General features: G+C 36.7%; 2 protein-coding genes across 2 annotated transcripts; one reads left to right on the forward strand and one right to left on the reverse strand.

The window, feature by feature from the left end:
* Positions 1-11: 11 nt before the first annotated feature.
* LOC116304340 (protein ST7 homolog) lies at positions 12-14031 on the reverse strand. Its single transcript, XM_031714063.2, has 18 exons — positions 13830-14031; positions 11395-11477; positions 10289-10415; positions 9643-9697; positions 9231-9300; positions 8528-8579; positions 8104-8182; positions 6046-6100; positions 5524-5617; positions 5339-5436; positions 4661-4753; positions 4486-4507; positions 3824-3896; positions 3348-3450; positions 2168-2318; positions 1725-1817; positions 1510-1649; positions 12-954 (listed from the first exon to the last, which is right to left on the reverse strand). The coding sequence occupies exons 1-18, from the start codon at positions 13996-13998 to the stop codon at positions 859-861; spliced, it is 1653 nt and encodes a 550-aa protein (XP_031569923.2). The 5' UTR covers positions 13999-14031; the 3' UTR covers positions 12-858.
* A 3415-nt stretch (positions 14032-17446) lies between these two features.
* Positions 17447-22725, forward strand: LOC116304376 (protein Wnt-2b-A). The gene is made up of 4 exons (XM_031714105.1): positions 17447-17631; positions 17845-18074; positions 18630-18892; positions 21670-22725. The coding sequence occupies exons 1-4, from the start codon at positions 17558-17560 to the stop codon at positions 22252-22254; spliced, it is 1152 nt and encodes a 383-aa protein (XP_031569965.1). The 5' UTR covers positions 17447-17557; the 3' UTR covers positions 22255-22725.
* The last annotated feature ends 3935 nt before the right edge of the window (positions 22726-26660 follow it).

Consider the following 26660-nt stretch of genomic DNA (forward strand, 5'->3'; position numbering starts at 1 on the left):
AAACAAAATAATTGCATTCAACAATATTTTAATATAGTCTTTATATTTTTCCTCTTCCTCTACATAAATATATACTTTTTCAATTTAACAACATTTTAGAAATGATTTTATGTTGCTGAGGGTTTTAAGGTTTTTCTATTAGGATTAGTGTCTTTACATGTAGTTAATGGAGGAGTTACATACCTTAGGTAGTCATTCTTTCTCTGGGTTACCTGTCTTATTCTCTAATAGAGGAAGCCCATGAAAGAATATAACCTTCACAAGTACTTTTCATTGGCAAGTTTCATATCGTGGGACGACTGGGTTGAAACGGAACAATTGTCTAAACAATGCCATGGATATCTCCTTTTTTTTAGTGACTTTCGTTTATTGGGTCAAAATCAGGCTACATTTGTCAAGCTCAGTGGTATTATGCAACTAAAAACAACTGTGACTAAATATATTCCAATCTGGTCAACAGTTATCTGGTCTCAACAGTCCTACCATTCGATATGAAGCTTGACAATGGTCACATAATGTTTCTTCATGTTTTCAGAAAATAAAATATTTTCTTGGATCAGGGTTCCTGTGTTGTTTAATTTGCCACAGGAAGCCCGTCCAAGTACAATTATGAGGTGAGTTTATAAGGTACTTTCTAGATCATAAGTTATTGTTTTGGAGTCAAGCCGTTACAATGTTAAAATGGTGTTACAAGAGTTAGATGATCAATCTTACAACAGCTATCAACAAGAGTTAGATGATCAATTTTACGACAGCTTCAAACAATATTATGATTACAAAGTTAGAACTCAAAAGTTAAGGTCTGAAGCAGGTTATCACTATAGTTTGATGGAGAGAGGTGACAGGCGGCAGGTATGTCTAGATCCTGGTCAACTGCTGCCAGATGTGAGCAGGAAAAAAGTCTTCCACTTTCTGAATGATGAGAGTGAATGGAGCAGAGATCCACACAAGACACTAGGTTCAAAAACACACAAATACATCAGCAACCGAGAGTAAAGAGATGAACAAACAGAAATTCTTCAACGCATGAACTAGTCTTGCAAGACAAAATATTGTCAACTGAAAGTTGTACTGCTTACTTAGATTTTGGTTGCTATGGTAATATTTTCTTAGGCCTTGGTTACGATGCATTTATGATGATCTTCTTGGTTTCTGGTTGCAAAGGCCTTGTTTACTGATGCCTTGGTTGCCAATTTAAGGTCCAATTTGCCATCAACAATGCATTGGATTCCTTGGCTTTGAATACCAAAGCACCTGGCTTTGAACACCAAAGCACCAAAGTTGCCATGGCAATAGCCACTAGAGCACTGGCTGCCATGCCATTAGTCACCAGAGCACTGGTTGTCATAGCATTAATTACCAAGGCACTAGTTACCATGGTAATAACTACCAAGGCACTGGTCACTACAGCAGTGCTTATTGCATGCCAATAGCTGCAATACCTTGGTTGCTGTAACACTATTTTCGAGACGTTTAAAGCATTAAAAAATATATTTCTAATGTACTTACAGTACGTGCCAGGTTAGCCATTGGTTCTGGGAATTGGTGCGTAAGAAGAGCAAGAATGGCAGTAAAGGAACACAAGCCAGCAGTAAAGAGAATGAAGAATGGTAGTTCCTTCTTGGGATACACTGATAGCACATGATGACCTGTTGCCACATGATAATAGGATCCTGTCAAAAACATGCTTATTCAATTGGAAAATTTACGAAGATAATACTAACTTGGCATAAGTTCCCTGTCCGCATTCTCAGTGCATCCTGGGTAAGGATGAAACAGATGACCTTTTTCAAGAGGGTATGGTACGAGACGGAATGCTGCAAGACAATGAAACTATTATAAATATTATTATTATAAGACTATCATTATCAAGACTGTTAAAGGCTGCAACCTTTTTGCAACTTGAAATGCAATGTCCAGAAAAGAAAATCCCTGCAAGATAGCATAGCTTATCAGAAGTGCTCTATATAAGAACCTCCCATTATTAAAATATGCAATACTGATGCAAGTCCACGGGACATGCTCAAGTTCAACATATAACACGAAGATTGAACAGGGTTTGAGATAATGTCTCCATTGTATAACATTTCAATACTTGAAGTTGAATTCTGACATTTCTGCTCAGGATTCATGAAGTGTGATTAGTTCTGCGGAGGATGTGACTTACTTCCTTCCCAAGTGCAATGAAGTAGGTTGGTAGCTCCCTCTACTCTTTTCCAGTGAGGAAGATGAAAGAATGCATAAGCGACGGCTTCACTGTCACCTCTTTTTAGAATATGCTCAGGTGGTAATACAAGGCTTTTTTGCTCTAAAAGATACTGAAAATCATTTGAAAAATTAGTAAAATAATTTACAAAAGAAAACAACCATGTGAACATGTTGTGTGGAGTAGAGTGCAAACAATATATCCGTGAAACTTTAGTAGTACTAAATAGCACGATTTCATGCAAATTCCATTGTTTTCTATTGTTTAATTAGCACTATTTTGTACTATTTAGTAATTAGTGTTTCATGGATTAATTGTTTGCACTCTAGACCTTTCTCAAATTTGCAAAATACTACTGTGTTTCTGTTTTACAGACTCATTTACTCAGGATTAGATTCATTTTAATGTCAAAATATTAACAAATATCAATGGTAAAGTAATGAATGCACGACTTCAACGATACAAACACTTTGAATTTACACGGACCTTAACTGGAACATGAATGTTTTGCACAAAATCTGTGAAAATGAATCTGTAGTCATGGAACACAGTGGTATTTTATGAATTCGAAAAAGCTCTAAAATTTGATTATCAAGTTTGCAGGGATTTGCAGAACACAAGAGAAGTGTTAGAAACAGCTCCATGTACACACAGCACAGCAAATATATTTCGTTTATGGAATACAACTTAGAATAGCTGTTATTTTAGAAAGGAATGTCAAAATTAAAAGTGTGCTGGAGTGCGGTGTGCTCTCATACAGCATGCACCACCAAAAAATCAGAAAAAGAATTCTTATGACAGTTATTCTATTAATGACAAACATAGTAAAAGCAACACCAATTAATAATCAACATCACAGTATAATTATCATCATTCATCATTAAGAACAACTGCAGCAACTACAGCAAAAGCAGATTGTTGAAATGACTAACAAATCAATAAAAAAAGAATATTTATGGTAGTTATTTTATAAATATTGAAAATAGTACAAGCAACAGCAGCAACTAAAGCAAGAGCAGATAAAGCAAATCAGAAAAAGAATATTCATGACAGTTATTTTATAAATAATGAAAATAGTACAAGCAACAGCAGCAACTAAAGCAAGAGCAGACAGTTGCAATACCAGTGGGGTTGGTAGTACCTTAGGTACGTGGGGGTTGAACTCAACAGCCCTGTGGATAGCTTCTACTGCCGCCATCTCTGCAGGGCTTAACCCTCTTTTAGCTGCTATTTCAGGAGAAAACCTGTTGACAGAAAATATAAATACAAATATTTTAAGACACAGCTTTAAAAGAACTACATCATATCATCAACAAAAAATACAACTTTTTACAGAGTCATCTAACAGGTCATTTGCATCATGCAATCCTTTACTACTACTACTACCAAAATTCCTTGCAGACCTAATTTTGCTCAGTTAATTAGCACTAATTGTCTTACTATTCGCGTGAGTGAATAAAAATTTATATTAAAATGATAGCATTACCCAAACAGCACCTTGCTGCGACAACACAAATGAGATTATTAACATGACAAATCTAGCTTCTTTTTTCTGTTGGTTAATATTGATTTGACAGCCATGATGTAGTGCAGGGGAATTTACTATAGGTTACTTACTTGTCACAGACAGCTCTTGCTTTGAGTAAGGCTGCTGTGTAACAGATTGTAGCTGACTTGGGTAGCGCTATATCTAGAAACAGGCATTAGGTATTTGTTATTGTAATAACACTTAACACGCAGTATCATAATCATCATGTATCATCATCATGTATCATCATCATGTATCATCATCATCATCATGTATCATCATCATGTATCATCATCATGTATCATCATCATGTATCATTATCATGTATCATCATCATGTATCATCATCATGTATCATCATGTATCATCATCATGTGTCATCATCATGTATCATCATCATGTATCATCATCATGTATCATCATCATGTATCATCATCATCATGTATCATCATCATCATGTATCGCCATCATGTATCATCATCATGTGTCATCATCATGTATCATCATCATGTATCATCATGTATCATCATCATGTATCATCATCATCATGTATCATCATCATCATGTATCATCATCATGTATCATGTATCATCATCATGTATCATCATCATGTATCATCATCATGTATCATCATCATGTATCATCATCATGTATCATTATGTATCATCATCATGTACCATCATCATGTACCATCATCATGTACCATCATCAATATATGACCTTAGTTTATTCTTCTCCTACATGGTACTCACCATCATATTTAGCTAATACTTGCTGTAAGGAAAAGAGACACACATCATCGTTAGACACAACATGAAATAATAATGATGACAATACAAAAAAGACAGTTTGAGTACATAGTATGCTTATATCTCTAGCAATGCTTCTATAAGACAGTGTGATAAGAGTACTGAGCCTGTATTTTACCTGTACTTCAGTGTATGCTTGTATCTCTAACAGTGCTTCTATAAGGTTTTCATGTATATTCAGAACACTCATCATTGGAAACTCCTTCATCAACTGAAACCACACAAAAAATGTTTTTCACACCAGATACAGAAGTTTTCTCTCATAAACAAAATCACAATTGCATTTCACCTGGCCCAAGCATCCCACTTGTGTCTGACAGTGGCACCAAGAAAGCTTTACTGGAGGAGGAAGGGGGGCTTCACAACACTGTGAGAAAGTTTTTGTTTTGTTGCATGTCAGGATAAGCAAACACCCCTGTGTGACTAGATCAATCCATCCATGACTTATACTCATGGATTTCCTGTGAATACTTCAGTTTTGAGTTCTCTGTTGCAAGCTCAGGTTTAGCCTAGAATTTGTTTAGAATATTAATGTGTTCCAGTGAAGGTCCGTGGAATTTCAAAGTGTTTGTATTGTTGAAGTTGTGAATTCGAGGCTAAGCTTGAGCAAATGAGTTTGTAATCAATGAACATAACAGTAATTTGGAACTCGAAAATGGTCTATTTGGAGAGAACGTCTGTGCAAACATTTTTGCAAGCCCACTCCCCCCCCCCCCTAACCTGGGACTCTTGCTACTCCACTGTCAGTGAATTTGAGGTCCAGGTCTGATCTAATTATTACTTGTGCCTTACTTACATCTCTCATCATTTTTATGGCTTCCTTAGTTCTGCTAAGTTTTCTAGCACACATAGCCAGTCTTCTGCGGATATATACGCAAATATTTGTGTTTTTCCCTAAAAACATTACCCACAAAAAACATTAAAGAATTATTTCAAAAAAGATATTAAAAACTAGATAATCGAGTTGACTCATTGGCTTACTATGTATGGCATCTTCTTTAGTTTCGCTAGTCAGAGCCCCGTTTCTTAGATTTTCTTCACTTTTTTTCAAAGCTCTTGAAAGATATGATTCAGCCTGAGGCGAAGAAAGAAATGCAAATATTATAACAGCTTTAAGAAAACCATTATCAACATCATTATCATGTATCACCATCATCATGTATTCATAATCATCATCATATATCATCATGTATCATCACCATGTATCATCATCATGTATCATCATCATGTATCATCATCATTTATCATCATCATGTATCATCATCATGTATCACTGTCATGTATCATCATCATGTATCATCATCATGTATCACTGTCATGTATCATCATCATGTATCATCATCATGTATCATCATCATGTATCACTGTCATGTATCATCATCATGTATCATCATCATGTATCATCATCATGTATCATCATCATGTATCACTGTCATGTATCATCATCATGTATCATCATCATGTATCATCACCATCAGTTATCTTGTCATCATGCTTACTCACCTCTGTTATAGTCTGAGCTTTTTCTTCAGCCAAAAGTATTAGAGATGTCAGACAACTATTACAATATTAATCAAAAAGAAAACATCAAAACAGTGCATCACCATCAAATATGGGAGTTGTCAGCTTTAAATATGTTAAGGTCGGCACTTGCAAATGTATTGACAACAGTAGCAACATCAACAATAAAGATAGTTTCCACAGCAGAAGTAGCAGTAACACAACAACACAATCAGAGGCTGCAATACCAGCAAGGAATACAAGACCATTAACTGCAGCAGCAGCAACGACATTAGCAGGATTAGCAGCAGCAACTACAGCAACATGATTAGCAGCAGCAGCAACAACAGCAGCAGCAACAACAACAGTAACAGGATTAGCAGCAACAACAACAGCAGCAGCAACAACAACAGCAGCAACAACAACAGTAACAGGATTAGCAGCAACAACAACAGCAGCAGCAACAACAACAGTAACAGGATTAGCAGCAACAACAACAGCAGCAGCAACAACAACAGTAACAGGATTAGCAGCAAGAACAACAGCAACAACAACAGTACAGTGAAACCCCTCTATACCGGACAGTGCTGGGACCGATAAAAATTTCCGGTTTAGCGGGGGTTCCGGTATACTGAGGTTTTTGCAAATTACTTTTGTTTTCGATTTGAATAGGTGTGATATCACACCTATTTAAAATATGTTTGTGTCTAATCGTTTGGCGTCAGTATAAACAAACACGTAAACGAAAGTTCAAGTAAAAATATCAACAATAAGATCAAAAACTAAGCAAATTTCTTAACTTTTTTTTTCAAAAGAACGCCAAGAAGAAACATTCTAAATATGATCTGAACAAAATCCCCGGTAAAATGGACTGGGAATGACCCCAAAGCCATGTCACATAAAAAAACATGGCGGCTGCAACTTCCCGAACCATTCGATCTTTAGTATTTCTCAACACTATTAAACCTTCCTTATACATTCTGTTTGAACATTTATACATTGAAAAGAATTAATTAGTCTTTATATGTCTATTTGTGAACAAGATTTACTATTTAAAGAAAATTTTCGATGATTTTGTGAGTTTAGAAGTTGTCCCTGTAGACTCAATTTATACACCCGCAAATACGCTAGTGACGGTAGTTCCGAAGCAAAGGTACATTCTTCCGGACTAGCGGGGTTGAATTCTATTGTTAAATAGCGTTTGGTACCAAAATTATTGTCCGGTTTTCGGAATAGAGAGGTTCCGGTTTACTGAGGTTTATTTTACAAAAGATATATGGGAAAAATTTCTGGACCAAAACTTTTGTCCGGTTTAGAGAGAATTCCGGTATACTGAGGGTCCGGCATAGAGGGGTTTCACTGTAACAGGATTAGCAGCAGTAACAACAACAGCAGCAGCAGCAACAACAGCAGCAGCAGCAACAACAGCAGCAGCAGCAACAACAGCAGCAGCAGCAACAACAGCAGCAGCAACAACAACAACAGCAGCAGCAACAACAGTAGCAGGATTAGCAGCAACAACAACAACAGCGGCAGCAGCAACAGTAGCAGGATTAGCAGCAGCAACAACAACAGCGGCAGCAGCAACAACAGTAGCAGGATTAGCAGCAACAACAACAACAGTGGCAGCAGCATCAACAGTAGCAGGATTAGCAGCAGCAACAACAGCAGCAGAAACAACAACAGTAGCAGGATTAGCAGCAGCAACAACAACAGCAGCAACAACAGTAGCAGGATTAGCAGCAACAACAACAGCAGCAGAAACAACAACAGTAGCAGGATTAGCAGCAACAACAACAACAGCGGCAGCAGCAACAGTAGCAGGATTAGCAGCAGCAACAACAACAGCGGCAGCAGCAACAACAGTAGCAGGATTAGCAGCAACAACAACAATAGCGGCAGCAGCAACAGTAGCAGGATTAGCAGCAGCAACAATAACAGCGGCAGCAGCAACAACAGTAGTAGGATAAGCAGCAACAAGGAAAACCACAATAACATCATCAACAAGAGTTACTATCAGTAACAGTATAGACAAAAAAAGACAGCATGACTGGCACTCACTTTGGGTCAATAGTAAGAGCACTCTCGGCAGCTTTAATTCTCTTGTCTTGGTCACGTTCTCTCCATGCTTTCAGCATCACTAAAGAAACACCACAGGCAAAGTAGAAACAGTCAGTATGAATGAATGAGGAAAATTTACAAAAGTTACACATTCAAATTTTATTGAACCCTGAAACCACCTCTGGGCTCATCACAGAACATATCAATTGGAATGTTATATTTTAGGTTTTTTGAAGGGAGGGAAACTGGACAACATAGAGGGAAATCCTTGATTCAACATAGAGACCTAACAAACTCTACTCAAATGTGATGCATAGTCCATGAATCAAACCTGAGACTGCAGAGGAAACAATAGCAAGTGAGCTACCACTACACCACCCTTGGTTCCCAAACAAATGATTTTGAGAAATGTTTCTAAACTCACCTTCATCACAAGGATTAGAACTGGTCTCATCAGCATCACACGTAAAAAATGTCTAGGAATTTTGAAAATGTTGTCAATGAATTTGTGAGAAATTTGGTGGCCTGATGGTCAATGCATCAGTGTTAAGGATGGTCACCGGCATTGATTGTGGACATCTTTTGAGCATATGGAATGACAGCAAGTTTTTTTCTAGATCAAGCTTTGTCACTCTCGTTTTAAAAACAATATTGATCGGCTAGATCTTGGAAACAACATTGGTGACCCCTATGTTTTTATTTTAATGGCCTATAATAAATAAGATAAGCTACCAATGCATCGAATTGGGGGGGAGGGGGGATTACAGGAAGTTCAAATGAAAATACGTATTTGGATAAAAACTTCAATCCACATCAAGACCAAAGCATCACTAACTGTCGCATGGTGGCTGCAAATAGACCTCTTTTAATACCTTGTGTATAATGTTTATCCATTTCAGACCATGGATCATTCTATAGAGTATTATTTCTTTGTTTAACAGTTGTGCAAGAGAAGACACATAAATATGGAAACAATTTGAACCAAGAATCTTACTCTTAAGAGAATGACATGTGGTCTGGAATGAGAAACAATTGCCCAAGCTAGAGGTCTATTCAAGCCAGTAGCTAGGAGTTGTTTGTATGGTTGTAAGATGTTGGTCTTGACCAGGAAAATTTGTCCAGATTACCTGGTGGTCTTGAGCTGATAGATTCATATCATAGTATGTTAAAGGCTCCTTGCCAGTTACCCAAAGATATCTGGAATATAAATAAAAGTAAACAGATATGGTATTCGACTTATTACGGTAGTGAACTCCGATGATACCAAATATTTCAGTTTTCTTGAGACCCCAATTTGTGAAAAAATGGATGGATAAATGAATGAATGAACAAATAAATAACCTGAAGAATGATTGCATTGCATGCATTGTTTAGATCAATGAATAAATACTTGAATGAACAGATGGATGGATGGATGGATGCATGAATGGATGGATGGATGGATGGATGGATGGATGGGTGGGTGGGTGGGTGGGTGGGTGGATGGATGGATGGATGGATGGATAGATAGTTGAGTAATAAACTCTAATAATATCTAACCTGTTGTATTCAGCACCTCTGAATAAATTCATAGGATTCCTCCATACTTTGCATTCTACAAGAGGGTAACAGAGAACAAATGAAGATTATCTATCCTTTGTCATCACTAGCCAAAGATAAAAGCCAAGAGTCTTATTATTATGACACTATTTCTGAACTCTGCTTGTGAAGTTACAGAAATTAAGCGGAAGGAGTTCTACTGCTACGATACTACAGGCAACATCACATCGATAGATAAAAATAATTTCATTATATTTCGGAAAACAAGGATATCATAGTAGTACATGTAGTGCACTGGCCTCTCAATTCTGGGGTCTCAAGTTCAATTTCCTGAATCATCATACCATATGAGTAGAGTTTGTTAGAGTTCGTCTCTCCCTAAATTCAAGATTTTTTCTCCAGGTTCTCAGATTTTCCTCCCTCCACAAAACAAGCTAAATTCCAATTCTTACTGCGACTTTAGCTATCCCTTTACTTCGAGCAGCAGATCATCAATTATTTTCAGGGTGTTGATAAAATTTAAAGGTATATTAGGTTTTGCTAGGATTGTATTAAAGATTGAGAAAAAATTAGAGTGTTTTCCTAACAGGGTCCAAACCAGCAATCTCTTGAGTGCGAGCACATGCAATATTACTTTGTAACTTACCTGCAACATTCTGTGATGGGTTTTGTTGCGAGTTATCACTCCCGCCTAGTAACGGCCCAAGGTGTGATAACGACATATGCTCTATGAATGAAGTACCATACTTTCTGAAGTACCACCATTCAAAGATCTACAGTACAACAAAAATGAATTTACATCTAAGCATTCATTAATGGTTTTCACCATAAACTGGAAACTGGAAATTTTGTCATGTTATCGACCATAACTGTGTAATAAACAAAATATTTCTGGTTAAGAGCCTGATATCTTTTATTCACTCGTTTTCCATATGATATCCCTCACTCGCTCGCAGACTCACTCATTCACGATATCATAATTATGGAAACTTGTGAATAAAGATAATATCAAGCTTTTAACATGTGGTAATCTCTATTAATTAAATAACTGGTTTATTTATTTACTTGGTACTAAGCAAGGGTGGTGTGCTGTTACCACTGTTTCTATTGCTATGTGCTGATCAAGACAAATCTGGCAATAGGTTAATGAGCAATAGACTGCTGTCAATCGCATAAATCGTTAGAGTAGATGTACATGGGAACCATGAGTAGGTGATTGGGAACCATTGATGTACACCTACTATACTTGCAAGAACGTTGTCATACCATATTAGAACATTAGTAATTTAGTGAGAAAGGAATACATTAAAAGACAAAAGAAAATGTTCAGCTTCAGTGATCTTCTTTTGTTTTTTAATATTATTCCTATCCCACTAAATCACTAACGTTCTATTTTCGTATGGCAACATGGGTGCATATGATTGACTTTAGTCTATAACTTAATGACCCGTCAAGATGTTTTGATCAGCAGGTAATGATGAAAACATTATTAATGTGCACCTCAAATTGGAATAGAGGTTTTGCAACACCATGTGACGGCAGCCATGTTAGATGATACACGTGGCACGTGATAGTTTAAAAACCTCTATTTAGAGTGTTAGGTTTTGCAGAGGAAGGAAAAATGGAGAACCCAGAGAAAACCTTGAATCAAGGAAGAGATCCATCAAAATCTCCTTACATGTGATTACAAGTCTGGGAACTGAACCAGAGACCCCGGAGATGAGAGGAAATAGCACTACCTGCTATACGTACCAATATAATGCCAGATATGAAAGATGATGTTCCAGTTAATGCTACATAAAATTTGGGGGTCAGGGTATTTAAGAACATGATGACTGTAAAGGAAAAAGAATAATAAAATAGTAAGATTTCATATAAATAACGTATTAGTCAATTGTAACCCCTACCCCCCCCCCCTCCCTCTTTCTTAGGACAGGGCAGGGAATTTGACATTCATGTAGTCTTAAATTTAGCACTTTCCCCTGGTCCCTGGGGAAAGAATTGTTGTTAAAATTTTGTGGTTGTATGTTATATTAAATTCCCTGTATACCCCTGCACTCAAGCTGTTAAATGCTTGTTAAATCCCTGGTCTCATTACATTTTGCTAGGGGTCGGGGTGGAGGTTTCAATTGACTAAGTGCATAACTCTAGAAGAACAGTTATAGCACAAGCGAGCTAGCACAAGCAACATCTCTTCAGAAAAGGAAGGTATTCTGGCTCAAAGTTTGTAACTGACTATGAAAGAAAATATTTTCTTATGAAAATGTTTTTAAATTTATTCTTTCATTGCTCATTTACTTTTCTTTTTGCTCTTATTCTTATTTTCTCCTCATATATCAGGGTTCCCAGCCATTTTGAAAATAAAAATTCCCTGACTTTTCCCTGACTAAACAACAGTTTTCACTGACCTTGTTGAGCCGCATGGACAAGCATGGGCCACATGCCTACTTTTTACCCTAGGCCCCGCTCTTACACAGGAAACCCAATGTAATTAAACTGTGCAGCATAAATGATACTAAATACTTCAATATTGTTTTCATTATTTGAAAAGATTTAAAACAGTATGAGTATCACACGGATACTCATGGTTAACTTTAAACAAAATTTCCCTGACTTTTCCCTGACCCCTGGGAACCCTGTATATATTAATCTCTAATTTTGCTGCTCACTTGATTTGTTAATGTTTTCTTTGATTTATATGATATAGAAGGATATTTTGGGAGAAATAGAACAAAATACTGATAATGAAATCAGATGATAGTAACTAATTTGAAGCTTTATGATTATACACTCTAAAAAACTACTAGATTCTGATTGGACAAGAGAAGTACAATTAAATCCCAAATTGTACTCTGTAGAGTTGCACAATCTTCTCATACAATTCAGAATGTATAGATACTTGTGATGTTTTGAAAGTTCTCGAACTGGACATGCCTAAAGGCATGTCCAATTTTGAAAACTTTCAAAACATCACTTGTATCTATAAATTCCAAATCGTACTGGAGATCGTGCGATTTCCTATACAAATAGTGACCAGTAATATGAAGAACCAACTATACTGGGTGTTTATATGGAAAGAAGTTGTCACTATAAACCTGGGACAACTATTGGTTTTAATGGAGATATGCATGCTCAAATGAAAAAGTTGTCTCAGATAGCTGAATTAAAGTGTTTAAATGGGAAAGAGTTGTACCTGGTGTCAAGGTCTGCCTTCTTCTAGGGGAAAATTGGCTCGGCCAGGGTAACTCGGGGAAGAGGGTATTCCTTCTACCAAAGGCACCTTTAATTTTCCCCATGTAAAAAGCACCATAGACAGTTTAATTTCTTGGAAAACATAGCCCTTCAATTTCTATAAGCCTCTTTAAAATTTGAAAGTCAGACATGGAAGCTACATTCTTCACATCCTTCATGGCATCATATTCCAGGGGCCAGGAAATTAAGAAATAAAATGAAAATATCAAGAACTCCTACAAATATATTTCCTGGAATTCAATCTAAATTTCCCGAAAATTAATTCACACCTTTTTTGCTTTAAATATTTACGTGATATTTTGGGATTTTAATAGCATTAATCTTTCAACATCAGCTGTTCCAAGGCAAGAGGTTTTTTTTTAAAGTCTTGATAACAGGTGAGCAAATAAAGGACCCCATTTTCGCTGATAAGTAACTTAAATATTAATAAAAAATAAGAATCAAATCTACGAAGTTCTTAAAAATTCGTAAAAACAGAAAAGCGAAAATTCTGAAATTTGAGTCGAAATTTATAATCTTACAAAGAAACTAGAAATGAAAGAGAGATACAGAGATACGCTTAAATAGAAAAATTCTCATATCTTGTCACAAAAATTACAATCCGTTTTCCTAAACATTAGAATTAAATCTAATGTTCTTTTAACCAAGAATAAGGTTTCTTGAACTATAATCTTTTCTCTTGAGCGAATCAATAAAAAAATTGAAGTCGGGCCATTTTGTTGGTCATTTGAAAAACAAACAAATAAAACCAAATGAAAAAATGAGAACTGCGTTAAAAAATCGTAAATTAAGAATTTCATGGTTAAGAATAATAATCATTATTTTAAAGCGCACATTTTTTATTATTAAATATTTTAAAAATAAAGTTTTTTAGTAAAAATTTAGAGACGCGCGGATGAAAAGGCCTCATCGAGTGTCCGGCCTGAAAAACTCACCCAAGTTAAAATTCTCTTTGAGACGAAGTGGAGTCCGGAGAACGTAGAGAAGGAAGATAACAAGGAGGAACCAGAATCCCCAGAGATAGGTCCAGGACCAGCCAACCCACTGCTTTATTTTGCCAAGTCCTCGAGAAAACCCGCCGACATTTTGATCTTCGGTCGCCATTTTGGAAGGAAAAGTGTGACTTGCGCAGTAAGATCCTTGTTACCCGTCCATAGTTGCAGGCTGTACCACAGGGTGACCAACCACTCTGAAAGGCGTGTTGGATTTATCAATTTTTGTTTGTTTATTCATTAATTTATTTATCCATACATTCGTTATTCACTCTATTTATTCATTTATTTAATTACTTCATTTGTTCATTCCATTCATCCACCGATCCATCCATTAATGCTTTCCATCCATCCATCCAACCATGCATGCATGCATGCATGCATCCGTCCGTCCGTCCGTCCGTCCGTTCGTTCGTTCATTCATTCATAGATTAAATCGTCTCGTTAATTCTATCTTCTCATTTTCATTCACGGGGGTCTTCACGGGGCGAATCTAAGGGTGGTTCGGCGGGTTCGTCCGAAACCCCCCTACCGCCGCAAACGAACCACTTAAATGCCCGAGGGTGGGGGGGGGGGGGGGGTACTTCACTAGGATTTGGGTAGGGGTGTTCCGCTGGGATTGTGAAAGGGGTACCCTGATAATGACAACAACAAAAAAACATAAATTTGTAGACCCTGTTTATGACAAAAGATATAATTAATTGCATTGAGTTCATGTTTCAATTATCATGTCATCAGTCGCGTATCGCTTCTTGACTAAGACCATAGTAACCAGTTTCGGTCAATACGAAAGGAGAAAGCCTGAATATGACAGGAAAATCAGGGGAAAAAATGGAACTTAAGCGAAATTGCATATTCTGTTTATGACAAGAAGCTCGAAAAACCATACCCTGTTCAGCGGATCATTCCCGTATAGTCCATATATGGGAGTACCCCCCTCCCAGGCTTAAATGAGAGATACGAACCTCCTTTTTAGACCATCTTGATTAAATCTTGATAGAGACAATAACAAAACCAAGATATTGTCCGTGAAAGAAAGTAGCCAAGCCAATCTGTAGCATTTTCTATCTTTTTTTTTTTGTTGACCAATTTTCCCCCCGAACCCCCTTACCCAAAATCCTGGATCCACCCTCATTCTGTTTACTGCAAAGGGCCTTCTAATGGACACCGTATATGAAATGAATAGACACCCTTGTTGGTAACATAGTGAATAATAGAAAAGTTAAGTATGTTTGTAATGGATACTTTATCGATGAAGTTAAAATAGAAGCATCATTGAGACGACCTTTTGAGTCTAACATCTCACAATTAAAAATCGATGTTGCTTTTTCTACCAAGAATTAGTCAAAGACTCGATCTTTTTAAGGTGCTTTTTAAAGTTGAAGAGGAAGAGGAAAAAGATGTCTAAAACATAAAGAAAACGGAAAGAAAACGATTTTTTTGCGGAATAGTTGAAGAAATTTTTTCTTGAGTTGCATGGCTATTTGTTAGTAGAATGTTCAAAACTGATTCTCGCGGGAAAGACAGAACCGAAATAGTAGTCTAGAGAGCTTAAGATTCTCGTTTACGGCAAACGTGAACCGTCAGTTGACCATTAAAGTTTTCTTTTTTAAAATTAGTGAAAAGGAATCGCAAAAATCTCCAAGTAGTAGGTAAACAAAAGAATATTTGTCTTTGTCGAGAAGGTTTGCAAAAGGTAAAGTGAAATGTAGGGAAACGATGAAAACGTGGTCACGTTTGCCGTTTGCGGAAAGGAAAAACGGGAATCTTAATCTGCCTTGTAGTAGTCCGATAGAACCTAAAATATTTTATCACAGAGAACCGGCATTTTAACTAATTCGCAAGTAAATCAATTCTATACTGTGTAATAATATTTTCCTATGGCAAAGAAATCGCTGTTGCTTTAAATCGAATTGACTTGACTCGAACAAGTTTCCTGGTGGCCACCATCTTTGATTTGTTTACGTTGTACTCCCATTTTTAAAACTTGATCCGCTAATCCGACAGGAAATGAGAATAAACATCATTAACATTATTTGTTTTTTCTTCAGGCTTATAAAGAGTTTATTAACAAAAAACCATGTTTAATGCTTTTTTCTTCCTTTATAACTTTAGTATAATATTAGGAAACGAGCCGAACCTTGGGGGAAAAATTGGCAACCTTTTAGATTGTATCGTCGAAAACGTTTGTTATTGCAGATTTGCCGGAATTAAATCGACCAAAATAACCTCACTCAAGTACCATTTTAGAAAGACACCCAAAAAATTTTGAAGTTGCCTCTAGATATCAATGATTCTTATGATATAGACGGCCATTTTGCTTACTTAAGATTTTACCATCGAAAAAGGTCTAATTGTTATTTGTCGCTTTGTCATTGAATGAAATCACGACTCAGTTTAAATTTTTGGTACGGTTGGCTTTAAAATAGCGTAACCTCTCATTACATGAGCCACAAAAGCCATTGTACACTCTCATGAAATAAAAACTAACTCACAAAAAGTGTATCTTCGTTTTTCAAGGTTTCAAAGTTTAAAAAAAGCCGAAACCATGTTTCGTGAGCACACGAGTGATTTCGGTAGAGCGACGAGAACTTTGAAGAGACTTTTGGTTTAACATAATTAACCGTCTAGCTTGGTATTTAATCCGCCTATTTGAGGAAATAATTCACGAACAAAAGATAAAATAAATAGCCCGACGTTGAAGAGAGTTTATTCGCGTAGTTTCAACGATAATTTTAACTCAAACAAAGCGTAACAAGAGAGATGTCAGTCCACAGCTCGCTTCCTATTGTTTTTGTCAATGTTTGTTTTTCGAGGAGTTTGCCGCTTGTTTGGAAAGAAAAGGGCTAAAAAGGGTTGATCCTAAGAGTTTTGGAAATTGGGTGTTCTTCCGTAGCTTGAATCAATCCCGACAACAAGGATAATTGATCAAAGATTGCCGTCTCTTTTGTTCCAAATGGTCTGAGAGTAGCGGTCTATTTACTGCGGCTTTCCTTTTATTAACGGTTAATAGATTCATTAAAAAAAGAAAATCTAACTTCAAACTTCTCCTCTATAGACAAAGATTACCTTAAAGATAAATGTGCATTTCTGGAGACTCTTTTTGATCAAGTGGTTTGAAATTTTTACATTTCTATTTGATACTGTATTGGCTACGAAAGGAGCAGATAATTTAATAGTTATCACAAACAAATCAATTCAAAAGGGAACACTGTTTGTTTATTGGATCACTGCTTTGTACACATAAGATCTTACGCCTAACCAGTTTAGAATCGTTTTCAAGATTTGCTTAAACTCGCGTGGTTTCTTAGAGGCCATATGAGAACTTGCAGTCATCTTGAGTGAAAAAATTTCTGGGAGTTCATTTATGGAAGACTCAATCGTGCGCACTTTGAGATTGAAATATAATGCATTGATCCATTGAGTTATAAACAATTATTCACACGCCAAAAGGAGTGTACTTCATAACCAACGAGAATATTCTTTTTATTCTGGTAGTCTTTTGAGTTGGTAGCCAATCAGACACGACCAAAAGACTTGAGTTCGGAGCCGCTCTATTGCCCATGTGCACCAACCAATCATGGACGTGCCGTATCTTAACAGCTCACTTTCTTTACATCAACGATACAGCACACTTGTTGACTTGTTAGTCATCCACGCTAAGCCATAACATGAGACGACTCGGTTTTTTATTAACCGCGGTGATCTTTCTTTCTCTTCCACATCAAAGTTGTTCACATTGGTGGTGAGTTTTGTAATGGTAAATTTGTAGGGTTGAGACTTTGTTTCTCTTAAGAAGCCCCAACAACATCATCAAATCTGACTCCTATCAATGTCTATGGCACTTCTCGGGCATCAAATATTGGTTTGCAAAGTGCATTGATACCAACACTAGGTTTCTTGAATTACGATTTTTTTCCAACGGTTAAATATTTCTATTTTACCCGGTTTTTATCAGGTTCATGTCGCAAGTGTACGCGCTTGGAGCCAAGGTAATGTGCAACAGTATTGCAGGACTAGTGACCATCCAGCGCCAAATCTGCCGCGAGAACCCCGATGTAATGATCAGCGTCGGCAAAGGCGCAAAACTCGGCATCCATGAATGCCAATATCAGTTTCTTTATCAACGATGGAATTGCTCGACTGCCGAACGCGATGCTTCCCTTTTCGGCAAGGTTATGAGACGAGGTAAGAAGACTTTCACCCAGCCGCACGTGGGTTTGTTTGTTATTTTTTGTCACTTGACTAAATCGTTCTGATTTCTTTCTGTCTTCTGCGGGAATCGTTAATTAATTGTAAAGATTGCTCCAGAAAACATGATATTTGTTCTCAATTACTTTTACGAGACGCTTACATTTGTAATCACGGCAAATACTACTCATGCGGGGCTCGACCAAGTGTTTGTCAAATGTGGATGCAAAAATTAGCTTCTTCATTTGCCTTTTTCGGCACCTTTGACTCCAATGACAATCGAACGACGCGGTTAATTATTTCTTTACGAATCAAAACATTTTCTTTTCTGTTTTATAATGGATTAGTTTACTCTCTTAGTTGAAATGTCTTGCTCTTGCTTACAACTTTATTTGCTTCTTACACATTTTTTCATTACCTTTTCTTGCTCGCGCAAAGAGATGTTTTTCATCAGAACAAACTGAATAAGTGGAATGAATTAATAGACAAGAAAAAAATTCATCTAGAGACTCCAAGTGCCTCTCTAAAGTTTATTTTTTCATTTATTGATAGCGAGCAAAGAAACAGCTTTCGTCTATTCTATCTCGACTGCTGGGGTCGTCCATGAAGTTACCCGCTCCTGCAGCCTCGGAGAACTGAAGGAATGCTCCTGCGACAACCGCCGAGGAAGAAGCCGCAAAGGTTTCGAGTGGGGAGGCTGTAGCGACAACATCATGTATGGCTTGAACTTTGCTAAAGCTTTTGTGGATTCGAGAGAAGTTGAACGAGACGCTAGAGCTTTGATGAACTTACACAACAACTATGTAGGAAGAAGGGTGAGTTTGAATTTTAATCCCCTCGTCACGACTGTTCTTACAACAGCACTAGAAATAGCTATATAATGAGGCTTTAACTCCCTCTTCATTGTTGCCGGCCAAGTAAACAAAAGTGGGTTGGGATGAATCATTTTCCAAAGCAAATACTGATCCACTATGGACATCAATGCCATTATGTTTACCAAATCAAAAGAAAAGAAAGCTCGTAGACCTAGAACGTAGCTAGTGTCTACCAGTATCAATTTAAAGTTGTCGAAATTGAAATTGCAAAGTCATGGATGGTTGGTGTTCGAAGGGAGTGAAGCGATTGGAATTCCAAGTCTTCAAGTCTTTTCTTTTCTCTGATCCCTAACGACAATGGAGACTCCAAAAGGCCTTTCATATGGCATGAATGTGCTTGAATCATAGCTTGATAAACAGTTCTAACAAGGGTGTTCAAAGGGCTACTAGGGGCAACCATCTCTCGAACATTTCACTACCACACACACACACCCCTTAACGTTACATGAACAGGAAGTTACGCCATTGCCATAACATTTCAAAACGTTACGATCTACAAAGCAAAGGAAATTAAACTATTCAAACAAATTCAATAATCCGTTACACAAAATAACTACGACGTTCAAATCCAAACAAGCCACAAAGAAAGGAACTTCGTAAGGTTTTCTCAATCAATTGACTTTCACACGTACTCTACACTTTCCAAGCTAATATGGCTTTGATTGAAAATTGTTTTATAGCGTTAGAGTGACACGTCTATATGATGCTGATATTTATATGCGATAAATCCAATAATGTTTGTATAAAACCATTTACTCCAGGGCCGAAACTGAAATAAATAACTTGGAAAGCATGTTGTTGACCAGGAAAAGTTTCGGTTCGCAAAAACAAGGAAAAATTCTAGGATATTTTTAAATCGTCCAACTCATTTTAAATTGTTCAGGTTGACAAGGAATTAGAGTCGTCATCTTAAGTTTTAAATTCTCCGTTGCCTAAAAACAGCTTATTCCGTATTTTTGCAACGGAGTGAATCGAAAAGATGCAAAAGAGGCTATCGAAGACTGACTACGGTTAACTTTTTTTCATTACTGCGACAAGTTTTTCCTTTGTGAAATAGTTACTACAAAACCACTTCTGTTAGGTTTTACTTGTAAAACTCAGTGATCATGAATATCTAGCGCCATGCAGTACTAGATGTGACTGCTTTTACTACTAGTGCAGGATTAATTTGTTCAAAAATAAAAAGCTTGCCCAATTGAATATTCAAAATGTCATTATGATATCTTAATACAAAGTGATCAGTAGTTGACGTCAGTGTCATCAAATCTTCAGTTACAAACTCAATATCAACCGTATTGAAACAAATCGCTTAGCAGAGCGTTAAAAAGTGGTAGTATTTCTTATACATCTATTCAGTCTCCTTCTTCAAACCCAGCCAACTGAGAATGCCACGCTCTTTTGCCACACACTCGTCGCGGGATCTTGATAGTTTAATGTAAATTTACGAATGCGTGCTAACTCGACTTCATGTTTCGTGTATGATCGAGGCAGGGCGAGTTCATTCAGTTTGTGAAACAATCTATTTCATAACCTCTGAAAGTTTTCCGGGAAAAGTTTGCGATAAGTCTAAAGTAGTTATGAAAGACGGTGACCGTCGAAGTATATCGAATATGACGCGTATCGTTGACTTGCTCAAAAGGAAAATAAATGACCACTTTGCTCAAGGACTCTTCTTTAGATACTTGAAATGCATAGCACTTCAACCTGCCTAAATTTGCTATATCGTTGAAGGTGTCTTAATATGAGTGGAAGTATATTGAAAAAAATTGCTAAATAAACTTATACCGATAATAATATCCGTTCTGACCCGTTTTTTTTTTGTTGGTATTATTCCTTTTTGCCATTGTTTTTCTAGGGAGTGGTTACGATTGTCTCTAATAGTTGGTCCATTTTTTTCTTGTATTCGTAGTCTTGGCTGTCATGATATTGACGCGTATCGAGAAACATATCACACCACCAAACAATCAAGATGGAAATTAAGTTTACAGAGTTGCTCTATTCCATAAATCTATGTACCTGTCATTTTACACGACACCGGATCGAAATATTGCGACCAATTTGAATAACTTTTTTTCTGGACTGACCAGCCTCATGGAATGCCGATTGACAACTCAATTCTCATATCAATCTAATCTGTATCTGGCTATCGTATTACATACTATACTAGTCTATTACCATATGTAATGGACTTCTTGAGTACCGTCTCGTCTCCGACCATGTGAACAATCTCTTGAGTATGATTGTCACTCAATTGTTGATTCTTCAGTGAAGATGAAGTGATATGGACATGTTAGCTTGAAGCAGTCGGTTTGTTCTAGGAATATTTGTCGAGGATTGTTCCCTTCCAGTCTTCAAATTCATGGCACAAATTTATTAGTTTAGTGCTTCCATCTTATCCCATTCATCCATGTATTCATACTATTCCATCATCTTCACTGTCCAGTATCCCCTTCATGTTCATTGCACTGTTCGTTTAACCATTCATTCATTGCATCTTCAAATCAATAATTCATTTATCCTATTCCATCTTCACTGTCCAGTATCCCCTTCATGTTCATTGCACTGTTCGTTTAACCATTCATTCATTGCATCGTTGAATAGCTTGCGTTCCATCCGGCCTTTTCTTTCGAAGGTATTTACGAAGAAAATTCCGGATATGACGCAGGCTAATCGTTGGATTAATCATCCATTTATCCCTTTTTATTTGCCTTCCATAGGCCGTCAAGACCAACATGCTTCTAGACTGCAAGTGCCACGGTGTGTCAGGCTCCTGCTCGGTCCGAACCTGCTGGAAAACCCTCCCACCATTCCGTATCGTCGGCGAATACTTAAAACACAAGTATATGACCTCACAGCGCGTGACTGTCGACCAAAGCGGCAAAGCACTAACCCGTGCAGACATTATTTACAGCAGACCATCACGAGATGAGCTCGTGTACCTTGAAGAATCTCCTGATTATTGCGACATCGACGCCAAGACCGGCTCTCTAGGGACGTCAGGTCGCGAGTGCAACAAAACATCAACAGGAACAGGTGGTTGTAAAGTCCTGTGCTGTGGCAAGGGCTTCAATACGATACAAGTCGAAGAGGAGTACAAATGCTCCTGCAAGTTTCACTGGTGCTGCCATGTCAAATGCCAGAAGTGCAGAAGAACGGTCGATAAACATATCTGTAAGGGAGCCAAGGATATCCCTGCGAATGTGAAGAAAGGCAGTTCTCGCACCAACAGTAAAAAGAACAGAAGAAAAAACAAGAAAAGAAAAGATCGAAGAAAAGATAGTGGTACTCCTGGGGTCCGTTAGTAGATGGGAGGAAATCAAAAACAAAAATGGGAAAAATGAGAAAATGAATGGGAAATGACAAGAATGCAAACAGAAATGTCTCCAAACCAGCTGTCCCTTTTTGGAAAGGTTCATAGTTGTCTCAAAAAAGTCGTTGCCATATAATTGGTTAATAAGATTTGAATGATAGATAGATTATAGCACGGAACTAAGGGTTTTAAATTCAGTAACATTGTCTGTTTTGGTAATATGAACATAAACCATTTAATTTCGACTGATAGTCGATGTCAAACTATCTCACTCTCCACTGTAATTATTCCGTTGTAAATACATCATTTCCCTCCCCTGGCTTCCAGCTGTACATATTATACAGAGATCCTCATTGGTCAAGTTGTTTTAGCTCAGTGTTGCAGTGTAATTAGCGACAGTGTTAGCGTTTCACGTGTAGTTTTGTACCAAGAAATATTTATAATAAACACATTTATACATTAAGGTCCTGATTGATAATGTTGTTGACAATGCATGTTGGTGATACATGATGATGATGATGATAATACATGATGATAAATGATGATACATGATGATGATACATGATAATACATGATGATGATACATGATGATGATACATGATGATGATACATGATGATGATACATGATGATGATACATGATAATACATGATGATGATACATGATGATGATACATGATGAGGATACATGATGATACATGATGATGATACATGATGATGTTACATGATGATGTTACATGATGATGATGCATGATGATGATACATGACGATGATGGTACATGATACATGAGGATGATACATGATGATACATGATGATGATACATGATACATGATGATAATGCATGATGATGATACATGATGATGATGATACATGATGATGATACATGATGATGATACACGATGATGATACATGATGATGATACATGATGATGATACATGATGATGATAATGATGATACATGATGATGATACATGATGATGATACATGATGATGACACATGATGATGATAATGATGATACACGATGATGATACATGATGATGATACATGATGATGATACATGATGATGATACATGATGATACATGATGATGATACATGATGATGATACATGATGATGATACATGATGATGACACATGATGATGATAATGATGATGATACACGCTGATGATACATGATGATGATACATGAAGATACATGATGATGATACATGATGATGATACATGATGATGATACATGATGATGATACATGATGATGACACATGATGATGATAATGATGATGATACATGATGATGATACATGATGATGACACATGATGAAGATAATGATGATGATACACGCTGATGATACATGATGATGATACATGACGATACATGATGATGATACATGATGATGATACATGATGATGATACATGATGATGATACATGATGATGATAATGATGATACATGATGATGATACATGATGATGATACATGATGATGATACATGATGATGACACATGATGATGATAATGATGATACACGATGATGATGATACATGATGATGATACATGATGATGATACATGATGATACATGATGATGATACATGATGATGATACATGATGATGATACATGATGATGATACATGATGATGACACATGATGATGATAATGATGAAGATACACGCTGATGATACATGATGATGATACATGACGATACATGATGATGATACATGATGATGATACATGATGATGATACATGATGATGATACATGATGATGATAATGATGATGATACACGATGATGATACACGATCATGATACATGATGATGATACATGATGATGATACATGATGATGATACATGATGATGATACATGATGATGATACATGATGATGATACATGATGATGATACATGATGATGACACATGATGATGATACATGATGATGATACATGATGATGATACATGATGATACATGATGATGATACATGATGATGATACATGATGATGATACATGATGATGATACATGATGATGACACATGATGATGATAATGATGATGATACACGATGATGATACACGATGATGATACATGATGATGATACATGGTGATGATACATGATGATGATACATGATGATGACACATGATGATGATACATGATGATGATACATGATGATACATGATGATGATACAATACATGATGATGATACATGATGATATACATGATGATGATACATGATGATACATGATGATGATACATGATGATACATGATGATACATGATGATGATACATGATGATGATACATGATGATGATACATGATGATGATACATGATGATGATACATGATGATGATACATGATGATGATACATGATGATGATACATGATGATGATACTGATGATGATACATGATGATACATGATGATGATACATGATGATGATACATGATGATGATACATAATGATGATACATGATGATGACACATGATGATGATAATGATGATGATACACGATGATGATACATGATGATGATACATGATCATGATACATGATGATGGTACATGATGATACATGATGATGATGATGATACATGATGATGATACATGATGATGATACATGATGATGACACATGATGATGATAATGATGATGATACACGATGATGATACATGATGATGATACATGATGATACATGGTCATGACACATGATGATGATACATGATGATACATGATGATGATACATGATAATGATACATGATGATGATGATACATGATGATGATACATGATGATGATGATACATGATGATGATACATGATGATGATGATGACACATGATGATGATACATGACGATGATACATGATGATGATACATGATGATGGTACATGATGATGATACATGATGATGATACATGATGATGATACATGATGATGATGATACATGATGATGATGATACATGATGATGATACATGATGATGATACATGATGATGATACATGATGATGATGATGATGATGACACATGATGATGATACATGACGATGATACATGATGATGATACATGGTGATGATACATGATGATATATGGTGATGATACATGATGATGATGATACAAGATGATGATACATGGTGGTGAAACATGATGATGACATATGATGATGATAAAATACCACGGGACGGATTTTCGAGGTGGATTTGCTAATTTTTGAGGTGGCTTCGAGTAGAGCAGGACGAGCACATTAATTATTCATCAAATTGTGACCAAGTGTATGTTGAATGGCAAGAATGATGAAACTCATAGCAGGTCTTTTCCAAGATAGGTCGCAGGAAAATAAGTGAAACTAAAACTGAAACTTGAACTAAACAAAAACACAACTAAACAGCACAAAATCTGGAGCAGAACTGATTTATTCTTCAAATTACGAATACTGTTGCGTGATCACTTACATCATCATTCCAAATATGGCTAGTACAAACGTAACGTAACAAACTCGAATAAACCTTCAAACAGTATATTTTCAACCAGTTTGTTTTTAACCAGTTTTAAACTTGGTTACAAAATATTACCATAAAATCACGGGTAAGTGGTGGACTCGTGGTGGGCTATTGTTTGAGGTTGTCATGACGACCAATTGACGTCTTAGGACTATTGTTGGACCGGTATGAACAAGTCTTTGTTTCGGGAATTCGATTTATAGAGCGCGCGGATTTTGAATTTTTCACTCCAAAACTCAACAAAGCAAAACAAGCAAACAAGACCTAAAAATTTTACTTTTGAGAAACGCAATGGCTACGTCATTAGAAAGCTTGTTTGATTTCTGTCCTTTCTTGGGAGGCTCATTTTCTTTGCATCCTAAAACTTGTATTTTAGCGAAACCTTTTGACTCAGGGTTCGTACCTCGTTGTTCAATTACTTGCTAATGTTGGTTCTGAATTCTTGCTTGATCTCCGGGTTGGGTGGATATAGGACTCGTTTCTGCCATGACGTTGACCATCTCACTCAAGTCCGTGATGACTTTTTTCAATTCTTCAAACTTTTGAATGGAAAGAGGTCCTCCGTATTTTGTTGGAACCTTTTTCAGATGTGGATCAGGATCTGTCCTTTGAATTCATTGACGGTAGCATGATAGGCATGATAACGTAGCCATTGCGTTTCTCAAAACCAATTTTTTTGGGTCTTAAAATCCGCGCGCTCTATAATTCGAATTCCCGAAACAAAGTCTTGTTCATACCGGTCCAACAATAGTCCTATGACGTCAATTGGTCGTCATGGCAACCTCAAACAGTAGCCCACCACGAGTCCACCACTTACCCGTCATTTTATGGCAATATTTTGTAACCAAGTTGAAAACTGGTTGAAAACAAACTGGTTGAAAACAAACTGGTTGAAAACATTTTATGGTAATATTTGATGAATAATTAATGTACTCG

This window comes from Actinia tenebrosa, unplaced genomic scaffold (assembly GCF_029948245.1).
Source record: "Actinia tenebrosa isolate PJP-AT-01 unplaced genomic scaffold, QUT_ActTen_1.0 PGA_scaffold0__85_contigs__length_37466705, whole genome shotgun sequence".
NCBI lineage: Eukaryota > Metazoa > Cnidaria > Anthozoa > Actiniaria > Actiniidae > Actinia > Actinia tenebrosa.

Coding starts and splice junctions, on each gene's coding strand:
- LOC116304340 (XM_031714063.2), bottom strand. CDS start 13,998: ATGGCGACCGAAGATCAAAATGTCGGCGGGTTTTCTCGAGGACTTGGC. Junction 5,618..6,045: donor AAGCTCAGACTATAACAGAG/GTGAGTAAGCAT, acceptor TCTTCGCCTCAG/GCTGAATCATATCTTTCAAG. Junction 3,897..4,485: donor AGTATTAGCTAAATATGATG/GTGAGTACCATG, acceptor GCCTGTTTCTAG/ATATAGCGCTACCCAAGTCA.
- LOC116304376 (XM_031714105.1), top strand. CDS start 17,558: ATGAGACGACTCGGTTTTTTATTAACCGCGGTGATCTTTCTTTCTCTT. Junction 17,632..17,844: donor CAAAGTTGTTCACATTGGTG/GTGAGTTTTGTA, acceptor GGTTTTTATCAG/GTTCATGTCGCAAGTGTACG. Junction 18,075..18,629: donor CGGCAAGGTTATGAGACGAG/GTAAGAAGACTT, acceptor ATTTATTGATAG/CGAGCAAAGAAACAGCTTTC.